The 15,323-nt window shown below is 37.1% G+C and overlaps 1 protein-coding gene across 4 annotated transcripts in view; it reads left to right on the top strand.

The window, feature by feature from the left end:
• RUFY3 (RUN and FYVE domain containing 3) overlaps positions 1–15,323 on the top strand; it is a 107,625-nt gene that overhangs the window by 84,123 nt on the left and 8,179 nt on the right. For 3 of the 4 annotated variants that reach the window (XM_004383326.2, XM_004383328.2, XM_023737789.1), the window contains 6 exons: positions 3,879–3,971; positions 6,065–6,148; positions 8,010–8,177; positions 8,703–8,800; positions 12,928–13,047; positions 14,050–14,149. In XM_004383326.2, coding sequence (XP_004383383.2) covers positions 3,879–3,971; positions 6,065–6,148; positions 8,010–8,177; positions 8,703–8,800; positions 12,928–13,047; positions 14,050–14,149 — 663 coding nt within the window. Of the gene's footprint in view, positions 1–3,878; positions 3,972–6,064; positions 6,149–8,009; positions 8,178–8,702; positions 8,801–10,416; positions 11,338–12,927; positions 13,048–14,049; positions 14,150–15,323 lie in introns of those variants that run through there. The other variant, XM_004383329.3, reaches the window with a different exon arrangement.

Raw genomic sequence — 15,323 nt, 5'->3', positions numbered from 1 at the left:
GATCTTGTGACAGCCTGTCTGGGGGAGTCCTTGGGTCGTATATATAGAGTAGAACCATTTGCCCAGAATTGCTTCTGTAGGTATTACCAGGCCCCAGTAGAGCAGAGGGAGAAATGGGCTTCCAGGTTTGCCTCTAGAAAGCATGCCTGATCTGTGTACAAGCATTACTTAATACTTACTGTACACAGGCATTATGCTAGTCACAGTAAGAATAAAAAACTAAACAAGCAGCACTTGTTCTTAAGGAGCTTACAGTCTATTAAGATAACAGAGTTTTTGTTTTTATTTTTATATGAGACTATAAATAGACTTTGGTAATGACATAAGCAATACAAGGTGCTTTGAGTAATTTAAAAGTGGAAGGGATTATAGCTGGGTTGGGACCAGAACAGGCTATAAGGAAGACGGGCTCAGAACAGGGAGCTAGCTGCGCTGAATTCATCTTTGCTTATCAGCTAAATGAATAAATGATTTAAATAAACATTCACTGAACATCTGCTATGAGCCATGCATTGTAAAAAGCCTTGGATATACGAAGCTGAATAAGACATACACCCTGTCCTTGATAATCTTAGAGTCCACTTGAGAAAAGGAGGAAGGAAAGATAGACAGCATTTGGGCACAAACAGACGAGGAGCAACATGAGGGAAATTTTAGTCACAAGAAATGGTGTTAGTAAAGACACAAAGGATCATCAACAAGTAGTGAAGCTGGCTGGAGCCTGGGACAGGTATATGACAGTGGAAGATAAAATTGAAATACTGAGTTGATTTCATACTGGAAGGTCTTGAATGTTAGACTGAAGAATATGAATGTGAAATGATGGGAGGTTTTTGAACGAAGTCCTATGGTCCATAGGCTGTGGCTTAGAAGGTCTGATCTAGCAGTGTTTCATAGGATCTATACACACTGACATAAAAGTAATGGCCAAGTTGTATTTCACAAAAAGAACAAACTGCAGAACAGTATGCATAATGTGGTCCCATTTGTGTAAAATATTATGCATAGAAAATGACTTCACAGTGTTTGCTCTGGGGAGGAAAACTAGGGGTCAGAACAGGGGGAAAGAGAGTCACTTAATTTTCACTTTAGCCATCTGTAAGGCTTTATTTTAACAGAAAACAATGTAAAAAGAAGCTTGGCTATGAAAGGAAGACGGGAAGCTGTAGTGATGTTGGGCTGCATAACTGTGGAATTTAATTCTGATATATACATACACATCAAACACAAAGGCCGGGCCCATTGCCGTCGAGTCGATTCTGACTTGTGGCAACCCTGTGAGACAGAGTGGAGCTGCTCAGTGGGGTTTCCGGGGGGCGCCTGGTGGATGTGGGCTGCTGACCTTTTGGTTGGCGGCCGTGGCACTTGGCCACTGCACCACCAGGGTTTCCATACATACACACATAAATATATCCTCTCTTCTTTTCACCAAACTTTGTAAAAGAGTATATATCCACTTAATCTCTTTTTCTGGTCTGTCATGAGCACAAGGCTTTTCAGTCAAGCAGAGCTGGTCAAACCATAATTCTGCCACTTACAACCACATACTAATTACTATTGACCTTGATGACTTGACCAAGTATACCAAGTATACCTGAACACACATAACACTTGCCTGTTATACCAACACTGTAAAAAAAAAAAAAAAAAACAGATAAGCTAAAAGAAAAAAAAAAAAACCAACAACTTGCTATCCAGACAAACTACTGATAAGATTTTTATATATCCAGACTGACTAATTTATTTCTCTCCTGTTCTCTCTTCCCATGTTTTAGGGGGGAAAAAGATAAATATATATTTACAAAGTGTTTTGTAATCTGCTTTTATCATATAATACTCTTGTGAACATTTTCCATTTTATTAAATATTCTTCCAAGATGTAATTTTTAGTCACTCCATAGCAGTCTCTAATTTTATAGATGTTCTGTAAATTATTTCCCACCAATCTCATTTTGATGAATATTAGATTGTTTCCAATGCTCACTGTTATACACAATACTGCAATAGGTATCTTCGCATATAGATATTTGTCCATTAGATAAATTCCTAGGGGGAGAATTACCAAATCAAGAAGTATAAAATTAAACTCTTGGCACAAAATGTCAGCTTGCTTTCTGGAAAGCTTGTACTAATTTATACTTTACCAGCAGTGACCTTCTCGCGTCATTTAACAAACATCTACTTAGTGTTCTTCTACTTTTAAAATCTGTCTTTTCTTTCAATTTTAAGCTTCTTAAGGTTAGGGCTGGAAGCCCTGGTGGTGTGGTGGTTGGCAGCTACAGCTGCCGGCCGGGAGGTCGGCAGTTCGGGTCTGCCCGGGGGGTGCTCCTTGGAGGCCATATGGGGTGGTTCTGCTCTGTCCTTTGGCGTCACTATGGGTTGGAATTGACTTGATGGCAATGGGTTTTTTTGGTTTGTTTGTTTGTTTTTTTAAAGGTTAGGGCCATTTTACCCATTTTTGTATCCCTTATGGTATCTAATTCAGGGCCTGGTACTTTGTAACTACTTAGTTATTTTGGGGTATTTATGTTTTTTAAAAAATACATTTTATTTTTTAGAGCAGTTTTAGGCTTACTGAAAAATGATACAGGAAGTACAGAGCTGCCATATGTACCTTCTCCCTACTGCATACAGTTTGTCCTGTTATTAATCTCTTCCATTCATGTGGCACATTTGTTAAAATTGATGAACCAGTATCAATATATTATTATTAACTAAAGTACATAGCATGCACTAGGGTTCACTTTTTGTGTTGTACAGTTCTTCGGGTTTTGACAAATGCATAATGTCATGTATCAATTTTAATTCCGTCTTTCAACTCTGATATTCTTAAAAGATATTGAAGAAAAGTTTTCCTTTTAAGTATTGGCATTATATCTTGATTCCTTGTTTATAGTCTCCTTCTCCAATTACAGTTTACAATAGGCCTGGTGGGCAGTTGCATATTTTGGTATCTTCACCTGCACTGCTGGATAAAATAGTAACATGCTTACCTCTTGTCTCTGCCTTCTGTAGAGTTTGGTTTATAGTTCGGATATTTATCTTTTATCCAGCTACTTGCTAGCACTTTTACTGGCCTCTTACCAATTTTAAAATTTTTAATAGTTTTCAGTAGACTGTTATGTTATTGGCAAACAACGACAACTGTGTCTCCTTTCCAACTGTCTCTGTTTTATAGCTTAGGTATTAGCCAGGACTTTCAGAACAATATGTTTAATAGTAATGTGAATTGTACGCAACCATGTTTTCTTTCTGACTGTAATGGGAATAAACCAGTATGTTACCATTCAAAAAAAAAAAAAAGCAAGCATGCCTGAGCCCTAACCCATCTGTACTTACCACATTAGGGCAGGAACCTAGCAGAACCTGCACTCACTGCTAGTGAGGAGGTAATAAAAAGGGAGCACTAGCCTGGCTGAGAGCAGCCTGCTGGGTTCCATCTCTCAGCCTCATTCAGGTACTTCACATTCTCTGGGAGACGACTGAGTTTAGTAGGTGCAGAGAAGTGTTTCCACCTTACTTTTCCCCCAGCAGAATGGGGGAATTAATGTTACCCCTTAGCAATATACTGTTAATGATGTTACCTTGTCTTTTTTAAATGCCGACATGAAAAGCCTCTCTCTATATATCTTTTAAACTCATCTATAAAAGGTCTTATGGATGGCTCATAAAATGGGTCCCATGGCATGAGGAGACCTCTTTATCTAACCAACTTTTAAAATATTTTCCCTAAGTTCTCTATAAGAACATTTTTATGAGGTTATCAATAGGTTTCTTTCCCTCTGAGACTATGCAAGCCTGAAATTGTCTTATCAGATCATGAATTATTTTATACTGTTAATAAAAAAAAGATAAAAGGTCTTTTTTTCTTTTAACAGCTTGCAGTTGCAAACAACAGGATTATTACCTTGCAAGAAGAAATGGAACGAGTTAAAGAGGAGAGCTCCTACATACTGGAATCCAATCGGAAGGTTACTGTTACTGTATTTATAAAATATTCATAGAGAGTATATCAATGTGTTGGTAATGGGGGCAGGTTTAGAGAACTGTTTTGAAGCAGCAAACATTTGACTACATCAAGCACAGTGTTTTTACTTAAACCTCACGTATTTGAGTGAATGATGAAGGTTTTGGGAAGGTGATGCCCCTCTACAAAAATGCTCCTTGGCTTCACTGCTCCTTGTATCTATTTAGAGACTTTACGAAACAATCTAATCAGTCTCTTGTTTTTATGTACTAATGATTTCCACTGTATTTAAAGGTTATATTTGTTATATTAAATATGCCATCATTTTTAGGCCGTGTAAGGTTTTGTTTTGTAAAAAGTGACATCTTATTTGTCTGATATCACTTGAAGTTACCATATAAATGAATTTTTTAGATAACTCAGCACCTTAAGGAGCCCCGGTGGTTCAGTGGTCAGAGCTTGGCTGTTAACCAAAAGGTCAGCAGCTCAAATCCATCAGCTGCTCTTTGGAAACCCTGTGGGGCAGTTCTACTCTGACCCGTAGGGTCACTAAGAGTCGAAATCAACTGGATGGCAACTGGTTTGGTTTGGTTTGGTCAGCCCCTTAAAGCATCAAAGTTTTTATAAACATCTAACCAGAATTTTTAAAATCTTATATGTATTACACAATTCCAGACCTTCTTAATTAGAAGTCTAATTAAGTTTAGCACATTTAGCACTTTTTGATGACTGAAGATCATAGTTATCAGCATTGGCAACCCTGTACTAAATAACAATGGTGCTACTTAACTGGGCTACTGAAATTAATAGAGCTTCTAGCATCTACGTTTAGATATTCCCAGATTGCTGTGGGTGTTCTTATATTTCTTTTTCTGCCTTTTATGATTTCACTGACATCTCTTACTTCTTGCTAATGCTAGTGTTGTTATCTAGAAAGATATTCTCACTCCGTTTTATATTCATGCTTCTAATCTACTGTGGCCTAGGAATCCAAATATCCACAATTACTAAAATTGTTTCTAAAGTAAGAGTAACTAGGCTCTGAGCGGGGACTAAAGCAGTTTTCTGTGAGTAAAGTATTTGACTTTAATGCATGGACTTTGTGAAAACAACTGTGACTGCTCAGAAGAAGTTTCCGATTACCTTCTTATTTTCAGCTGTGATCCTCCTCTATTAGATGAGGTGTGAGATCTCTGAAGGAGGAATGTATTACTACCACTTGAACCTTTGGCCCAATTCATATTTTACAGTGAATGCTATTTTGTTTTTAGAGGCTGATTTTTAAAACTTCTGCCTCCTCCGACGGCACCTAACAACAACACCTCCTGGTTTGGTAACTTGTCTTAGGATTGTAAACAAAATGGCAAGAAATCCCTAATTCAGCTGAAGAATTTCTTTAAATTTACTAGGCTTCTTTAATTTCTTTTTCTTCTTTTATTATCACACTGCTTAGGTATGATCATGTTTTCTTACTAAATAGCTTACAAGTGTCAGCTAACTCTGTATAGACTTTTTAAATCCTTGTTGTTGTTGTTGTTAGGTGCTGTTGAGTTGGTTCCAAGTCATAGCAACCTTATGTAGAACAGACGAAACAGTGCCCAGTCCTGCACCATCCTCACAATTATTGTTACGCTTGAGCCCATTGTTGCAGCCCCTGTGTCAATCCATCTTGTTGAGGGTCTTCCTCTTTTTTGCTGACCATCTGCTTTACCAAGCATGATCTTCCTCTCCAGGGACTGGTCCCTCCTGATAACATGTCCAAAGTACGTGAGACGAAGTCTCACCGTCATCGCTTCTAAGCAGCATTCTGGCTGTACTTCTGAGACAGATTTGTTCATTCTTCTGGCAGTCTATGGTATATTCAGTATTCTTCACCAACACCATAATTCAAAGGCATCAATTCTTCTTCGGTCTTCCTTATCCATTGTCCAGCTTTCATGTGCACATGAGGCGACTGAAAATACCATGACTTGGGTCAGGCACACCTTAGTCCTTAAAAGTGACGTCTTTACTTTTTAACACTTTAAAGAGATCTTTTGCAGCAGATTTGCCCAATGCAAATCCTTACATATGTGCTATTTTGTTTATCTTTTCAAGGGTCCTAAGCAAGACAGAACTTCAGAAGGGCAAGCACTGAGTGAAGCAAGAAAGCATTTAAAGGAGGAGACACAATTACGACTGGTAATCTTTGCTCAAGTTCCGATAGTTCAGGAGCACATTAAAAGTTATCGGCCTGCTTAGAGGTTTTATCTTACAAACCAAGACCAGGAATATCAGTACTGCTGTAAAAAATTTTTATGGCCCCTATAAAACTGTTTCTCACTCTTTTTTGACTCATATTCCCCATACTGTTTTTCTCTATCCATTTTGTGAGTATTCTAAACAACCAGTAAGATTTTGCCCTTCTTTTTTTTTTTTGCTTTTATAGTTTGCATTACAAGAACATTAGGTATATGGAATCTACTTTTTTTTAAACTATGCAATCCCCACTCCTACCTCAATCCTCACCCTTGCAAAAATTCTGATATGTTTCCTTGGAGGGAGTGACTCCTTTTCCTCTTACTAAGAGTCATTGATGTAGAATTGTACTCTGTTATTTTTTGCTGTTTATTCTGAATTTATTCTTTTTCCTAGACATAAATGGAAAAATGTATCATCTGGTATTAGTTTTAAGGAACTTTATAAATTATATATGAATTTATAGTGAGGAGTAATACTCCTATAATCGATTTTATCCAAATATTAGTATCAGTATATTAATAATCCCCCAGTATTAGTATGGAGTCTTTGGACGGTGCAAATATTTCAGTGCTCAGCTACTAACCTAAAGGTTGGCAGTTCGAATACAGCCAAGGCAACTCAGAAGAAAGGTGATCTGCTTCCGAAAGGTCACAGCCATTGAAGACCCTATGGAGCACAGTATTACTATATTAACTCTTCCTGCAATTCAGATAGTATGACAAAAAGATACCCTACAATGTGTAAGAATAAGGAGAAGCCTGAAAATAAGGGGTGACTTAATTTGTACTAAAAAGTTATTACAAATTAACAGTACATGGAACAGAATTTCAGGTTTTTGAAAATACATTATGTTAATATCCCTGAAAATTTGCCTTCTATATATTTGTGAATTAGATCTCAGATACTTTCCATAAGGAGAGTTCTAGAAATAATATATGTCAACATTTTCAAAAGCAGTATGATTCATTTTCTGTTGCACTAACCACGTACAGAGGAGAGTCACAGTTAAGCAGCACATAATAAAAATCTTAAAATTTTCTACATCATTTTGTCAGAATAAATGTTAAGAAGGAAAGAAACCAAGCAAGTAGGCAAGGTCCATCCTAGGTGTGCCCTGGGCACCGCGTAGGTGGAAAAGAACCTCAGGTCTTTGTATCTTTGTCCAGTCACAGTTGATCATCCAAATAATGTTGCTGGGGCACAGCAGATACTTGTCAACAAAGAACATCTTCTCATGAAGCAGAAAAGCGAAGAAAACTTCCTTATTCAGAAATATTTACAGTACTAATGGCTGAAACAAGGCTTCACATTAAGTGAATCTAAAATTTCAGTTAGCCATATTGACCATTCCCAGTAAATTGAGATGTTAGCCTGGTAACCCAAAGGATCTTCAGGGTTCCTTGGGCTCTTGAATATGTTAAAACATCAAATTTAAGAGAACTGCAACTACTTCACTTTGGGCTGGCTACTTCAGCACTTTGTAGCTATTTCTATAATAGGACATGACATCAGTTGTGTTAATGAGATCTAATGAGATGCCTCAAGTATGTGCGTATTTTAGACATATTAAATAGCACTGTCTTTGGCCTAGCACGTTTGTTAGATTTGTTTTTCAGATGTGCAAATGTTGTTGTCATTATCTTAATTATGTTTGTTAATGTCTCTGAAAACTAATGGTAGCCTGTAGCCATTTTGCCAGAATATTCAGATAAGAGTTTTGATCTACCTTTTCCTATGAAATTTTATGGTTTATACTTAGTCAAGGGAAGACACTAAGCAGTTTACTTGCCTTTGGGGGCAGGATGTTGAAAAAGAGCTGGAGATACAGATTGGCATGAGACAGGAGATGGAATTGGCCATGAAGATGCTGGAGAAGGATGTCTGTGAGAAGCAGGATGCCCTGGTGTCTCTACGGCAGCAGCTGGATGATCTCAGGGCTCTCAAGCATGAACTTGCCTTTAAGCTGCAGGTAGGGGAAATAATGAGGAACAGACTCACTGGCTCTCTAAAATCCTCGCGGGGGAGCCTCCCTCCCCATTTTTCCTAAGAATCACACTAAATGCAAGAGGAATGAGTTGCATCTGACTTTGAGGCTAGCTGCCAATAAACCACTTTAGAAATCAGACCATCATAGGGTCCTGTATTACTGTTCTGGAAAGCTATAGTCACTGTTCAGATTGTAATGGGGGAAGAGGGTCTTTTTTTATCCTAGAGAATTTCTGCTTTCCCACCTAACATGCCAGCTGAGTCATATATTCCATTGACTTTTATACTGGAATAGGATAAATTGATGAGCCTTGTGATGTTGATTTTTGTGATAAGGCTACATACAAATAATAGTAAAAAATTGCATTTTGGTTTTTCTCCATTTGGGAATTAAGTGTTACACAAATGTATGAGCATTTCTAGTTCTTGCATACTGTTAAGCTCAGAAGGCAGCTGTGATTCGTTTCAGGATTTTATATAAATCACTCATAAGTCTTTTCTGTAACAGAGTTCAGACTTAGGAGTAAAACAGAAAAGTGAACTAAATAGTCGCTTGGAAGAGAAAACTAATCAGATGGCTGCGACCATTAAACAACTGGAACAAAGGTAAAAGTGCTGTTTCTTTAATGAAATACTTTGGGCTTTCAGGGCTGGAAGTGAAAAGAAGATAATATACATTTGGTAAATAGAAAATATATAAAATTCTTTCAGCTTTCAGACATGCTGGTAAAAAGAAATTCAGTTAAATTTTATTTGGGTTTTCTAAGCTGTCACTGAAAACATTTTTAAGAAACGTCAGCCTTTCATGACTGTTTTGTACAGCAGAACTTTAACTCTTTCCCTTAGCTGTATTTCAGTATCTTGTGTTAGAGGAAGGATACTTACGACCAGGATGAATTTTGAAAGGACCTTTAATATGTGTTTATAATTCTGTAATTGTATTGTCCATCACTAAAGTTTCTGAAGGCTTTGGTAGTGTAGGGATATTGAAATATAGGTGGCCTCTTAAGATCTATTCTGGATCTTTTCCTCCCTTCTTTAGCCTTAACCTTTTCTTTCCTTTCCCCCATCTCCCTTGTCTGTCTTCTGTCTCCTGAACAGTTCTGTAGCTTGCACTGTCACCTACCACCCCCAACTCTTAGATCTGTCTTTGCCCTGCTCAGACTCCATCTAGAGACCAGTCTACAGTTCATTGTGCCCAAAGCAAATCCTCTCCCTATGCCACTCTGTTGTTTTTCTTGTTTCTCTGTTTTTCTAAAACCACCATTTTCTTCCTGGTAACTGAGGCGCCAAGAGAAATGACTGAGACTTCAAGATTGAATGAAGTATGGCATCCAGCGTTGTTCAGTGTTTCCAGCCTACACGGCCACCTTTAACACCCACCAATCACCCTTTTTGCATTTGCGCAAAACTAAACTACCACTGGTCCCTGGACATTTCTCCCATTTATTCCTTTCCTAATAGTTCCACCAATTAGAAATCCCCTTCCTTTTCCCACTCCCTAACTCTTCAAGTACATTTTTACATTCAGGCTCAAATGCCACCTCCTCAAAGCTTCCACTGACTCCTCTTCCCAACGAAAAATACTCTTTCCTTGTTGGAGCTCCTGGAGCCTTATATCCATACCAATTATGGCACTTCTCACTTTCTGCCTCATGTTACAGTCCTTTACATATGTGTCATCTTTCTGATGAGAGTATAGCTCCTGGAAGTTAGTTAACTAATGTTTAAGTTCCCTCATGGGATCTGTCACAGTGCCATGAACACACAAGGCATTTAGTGGATATACCAATGAATGAATGAACGAATGAATAATTTATTTCATTTAGATGATTCTTAACACAGAACTGTGTATTAATGTTAACTCAAAAGTTTATTGCAGATTAATAAATAAGCTTAAAACCTCTGGTTTGGCTGATGAATAAAACGATATCACTCTACCTAGAAAAGAAAGTTATCTAAGGAAATATGTACTTGTTCATAGAAGTTATGTTTACAGTTTAGCAAATCAATTTTAGTGTTCATAAATTGTGCTTTTGATGTGTTGTATTAAGTTATTTTTCAGTGATTTTTTGACTTGGCATTTAAAGCAGACAAAACTAATTACTTATTTCTTTGAGTATTAAATCGCTGACTTGGTCTCTTGCTATTTTTGTCTTTCCTTTTTATCCATTTTCTCATCCCCTTTTCACTCCATTTTCATTTTCATTTTATTAATTTAGTGAAAAGGATTTGGTGAAACAGGCAAAAACCTTAAATAGCGCAGCAAATAAACTGGTCCCAAAGCATCATTAGACATTTTGCATCTGGTCACCTCGGAAGTCTGATATCACAACTTAATTGTAAAAGGAAGAAATCTGAAAGTTATTATGTTTAAGCTCTGGTTCTATATAAAATGTCACCAAAAGTTGACTTGGAATTTGCTGGACTTTAAAAAAACAGTTGGATATATAGGTTGGGGTTGGTTTGTTTGTTTCTATTTTATTTTCTCCCCAAAATTAAAAAATTTGGTATAAGTTCCCTGACTAAATGTCAAATAAACTTGGTGAAATTACTTCTGAGTTGACCAGTAAATAAATCATTAAAAAGAAGAAAAAGCCTAGGGAATTGAAGCTGTGTACATATTTACTGAAGCCTTTGCAACCCAGTCCTTCACAATATCAGATTATAGGTGCACTGTTCATGTCTATATCAGCGAACCTGTTTGGCTATTGCAATATAATGAACTAGAGGTGAATACCATGTGGACTTCGACCCTTCTAAAGTAGTTCTCTGTGTCTTAGGCCATGACCCCTTTTCATTTTTGTTACATAGGTTTAATCTCCAAGCCAAGGATAACTGCTTAGTATTTCACTACAGTTTTATTCTCAGTAACCAAGATTGCTTGCAACTTTTCTGCCTTAGTGATTTGGGGGAAAAAAGAACAGCATCTTTACGTTTCTTTAAAGTACATAGAGATAAAGCTAGCGATTAGGTAACTTAGAATAACATAATAATGTGGAAGCTTGGGTATACCCACCTAATATTTTTCATCTTCTACCTCTGCCATTTTTCCTGCAATTCCACTTCCTATTTAGATAGCTCAGAGAGAACAATTTTAATAAAAACATTCCTCTCCTTTAAAAAAAAAAAAAAGCTCCCCATTTTTCCTATTCTGCTTTTCCTTTTAGATTAAAGAGGACAGGGTGTAGACATGAGTGATGGTTTCCTGCCTGTCATTCCTTACCTAGAAGCATTTATTTAAGAGTTTCTGTTACTTTTTGTTCAGATGAGGATTTTGCTAAAGTTTCTGGGAAACTAATAATCTAATTATTAGAAAAACATTTCAAAGTAGAAAGTAGATAAATGATAAACTCATATTCTTTGTTATTATTTAGTCTAAAAATAAAGATTCCCAGCGGATATATTAGCAATATTAGCAGGGCTTCTTTTTCTAAGTGACCACAGATCTGACCTTTTCTAGGCTTTAGGTTGTAAATTATCCTATAAATACTTTGATTATTTTTAATGACTTTTGATTTTGGGGAACAGGCTTCACATAAGCCTTTATTCCTTCAAAAATCTTGGCAAAATATTTGCTTTTTCTCTATTTCTGGTGTGAGTTGCAGCATTTCAGCTGCTTAAGTGGGGACAGAGATAACCCCTTTGCTTCCAGCTCTTGAAATCCCTTATCACCTTCTTGGCAAAACCAGAATAAAAGAGTAAGGTAGATTTTATGCGTGCTTTTTTTTGGTCTTGCACAGACTTGCACCAAAGTCAAGTCAAGAACATATGTTTAGACGAACTTTATGGAAGATCTTATGCTCTTGAATTTATTTTAGTTCTTATAATTTTACACCTATACAAATATACCTCTTACTGTATTCTTTCATCAACCTTTAATGGTAATGAGTTGCCTTTCTGTGAGCATTTAGGAGTGCTCAAACACCAAAATAAAACTTTTTTAAAGACTACACATAGCATGCTTCCAAATTCTACAATAGAGAGCCCGAGATGTTTCACCTTCTAGAACATGCTTCTTTATAGGTGCAAAGTTATAGGATATGCAGAAGAAAGCATTCATCAGAATCTTCCGGAGAATATGGTCAGTAATCTTATGCAGGCCCAGAGCCACACTGTTTGTCCACATAGTCACACACCACACGGCCAAACTCTGACAAAGGCTTTTCCTTATATAATAACCCAGAGCCTGGGTGAGGGTTGATGTATAATGTCCTATGATTTAATATAATATGTAGTTTGGGGAAAGGACCAGAGAAATGTTCTAGTTCCACATATAAGAAGGTAGTTGCCCATTTGCAAATTCCAGTTATGTGTGTAAAACAGAAATGGAAAGTACTAAACCTGTTAGGAAGTGAAAACAAACAAAAAAGTGGATTTACCTTAAATTACTGTGTACTTGAGGTTGGCTTCGGATATGGATTTTCTAAAACGTGATGTTTTATTGTTTATCATTTAATGGCTGTAAACTGTAGTAATAGAATAATAAAAAAAAGTGGAAAATCAGCTTTTCTTCTGCCTGGTTCACCTTCATCTTGCTTTTCTTTAGAATTTGTTTCCTCACCATCTTTTTTTTTCCCCTCCCATAATTTCTTCCCCTTTGTCCTACAAACATTTTCTGTCTGTCTCTCCCTATCTTCTTCCTTGGGTTGTTTTATTTTTGTTATGAACTCGGTCTTCCTCCCCACCATGGCTTTTGTTTTTTATCACAAGTTCATATGGCTCACATCCAGATTGCGCCAGGCTGAGCGAGGCCGCCAGTCTGCCGAGTTGGACAACCGGCTCTTCAAGCAGGACTTTGGAGACAAGATCAACAGTCTGCAGCTGCAAGTGGAGGAGCTCACCAGGCAGCGGTGAAGAGAGGGCAGCTTGAGCTGACAGGGTGGTGGTCATGGGTAATGCTAAAGGCTAGACAAAGAAAAGGAGAGTCTCATGACTTCCAGCCATCTCCGATCACTCTCCGTAATGTCCTTTTTCTGGAATTAGGGTTCAGAAAGCTTCACATATAACAACATTCCCAATATCCAATCAATTAATAGTTTATTGAACTTACGCTGTGTGCCAGATACTTTACTAAGCACTTCACATATATTCTCTGCTAGTGTCTTCATATCAACTCTATTAGTAGGTGATATTATTTACCCACTTTCCGATGAAACGAAAGCTTAGAGGGGTTAAATTTCTCTGTATTCACACAGTTAAGCTAATGAGTGGGAACACTGTTATTTGAAAGCCTGCCTCTCTGGCTCCAAGCCCTTAACCACTCTTCTATATTACCTCTTAAATGAGACTCACTTCCATGCTGAAGCAGCTGACTTCAAACAAATAGAACTCTGTATTGAATACAAAGCACACAGCTATGAAGGACATTAGTGGATGAAGTTGTAACTGGGAATTGAATACATAACTGTAAAGAGAGACCAGCTAATTTATATGAAATGGGGCTGTAGTGTCGGTACTTCAATATTCTATCTTGCTGAGAATTTGTAAATACTGCCTTTCAGTTATAGTAAATCCTCGTATTTGTCATTCATTTGACCACAACTCTTAAGAGTTAATATTAAAATACTGATATTCCGAGTGGTGACTCTTGGGCACTATGAGATCCTAAAGTGCATTCTTAATCATTCAAGAAAGTTTAAGCATATTTTATGTCTTTCAGTGTTAAGCTATTGGTTTTATTATATTGTTACTTTAATACTTTAAATTTTGGTTTTCCTTGTATATCTGCTAACTTTTTGTCAGTCAAGTATTAAAATTTACTTACTGAACTTTAAGAAAAGGACTGGCATTCTTTAGAGAGTATGAATACGGAAATCCAAATTTTCATCCAGTTCCTCTCCCACCTACCCCAGGAACCAGCTTGAGTTAGAACTGAAACAGGAGAGAGAGAGAAGGTTACAGAACAACAGGAACGTCCCAGCAAAGGGTTCACAGAAGACCGAACCCAAAACGGTAATACTTATTCCTTTTTTCATTTACTTAATTTTAATTTTTAGAAAGGGCCTTGATAGGCCCCACAGTTTTCTTTCATGGATTATGTACTTACTTGCTGTGGTCTTGAGTATGTAATGGCTGGCTAGAGATGGCAAGAACACAGGAAAGCTTGATTTTGAGACTACCTCTAGGAATCTCTGTAATTTGATTCTGTTTGGAAATGGGAATTTTAATAACCATGATTTTTGTGGCCCTTTTATCCCTTTTGATTTAAGTAAGATTATTTTGGTATCTTAACGAAAATTTTTCAGACCTTGCTGACTAAAATATTTTAATAATATGATATAGTAATCCCTCCCAACCCTCAGTTCCTCCTTAACAGAATTTTCTTAAATGTAGATTTGCTTCTGTATACACCTTTTTCAAAATCATGAAAATTTCAGTTTGAATATACTCAGGTATAACAATAACTAGAAAAAGAAGGAACTAGGCTTGAGGAAGGGAAAAGTAATGTAGTTGGTTGAAAGTACAGGAATAGAGATTTCTACAGAACAATCTTGGGAAAGAGACCTCCAGTAACTATAATAATGAGGGAGCTAAGATTGTGTAAGATTGTCTCTGGAACTCAGGAAACAAGAGTCAACCTCTTCAAGTAGTAGAATCAGAAAATCCAGAAATTCTTTTTCTGTCAAAGACCAAACATGGGGGGAAAATTGCCTCCTTCATGTGCATGTTATATATAGCAAAGAAGGACAAATTTATAAGCTCATTAAAATTCCAGAACAGCGAGCTGCTAATTTTCTGGAGAGTAGGAAAGAATGATAAATGGAATGTTAGTATATAGTATCCATTACTAATAATTTGGAGCCCTGGTGGCACAATAGTTAAGTGCTCAGCTGTGAACGAAAAGGTCGGTAGTTTGAACTCATCCAGTGACTCCATGGGCGAAAATACCTGGTGATCTGCTCCCATAAAGATTACAGCGTAGGAGACCTTATGGGGCAGTTCTACTCTGTCATAGGGGGTCGCTATGAGTCGGAATCGACTGGACAGCACACGAAAACAACTAATAATTTAAAGTGTGCAAAGTCTCACTCTCTAGGTGTCTTTATTGTTTTTGTGAACATAAAAAGCCCTTATAAGGGCTTTTGGAAGTTTACTTTAAATCTTGGCCTATCTTATCCCATTTTTC

The sequence above is a fragment of the Trichechus manatus genome, unplaced genomic scaffold, assembly GCF_000243295.1.
Source record: "Trichechus manatus latirostris isolate Lorelei unplaced genomic scaffold, TriManLat1.0 scaffold00108, whole genome shotgun sequence".
Taxonomy (NCBI): domain Eukaryota; kingdom Metazoa; phylum Chordata; class Mammalia; order Sirenia; family Trichechidae; genus Trichechus; species Trichechus manatus.
The sequence above is the reverse complement of the archived record's forward strand: the minus strand, read 5'-3'. Positions and strand labels throughout refer to the sequence as shown.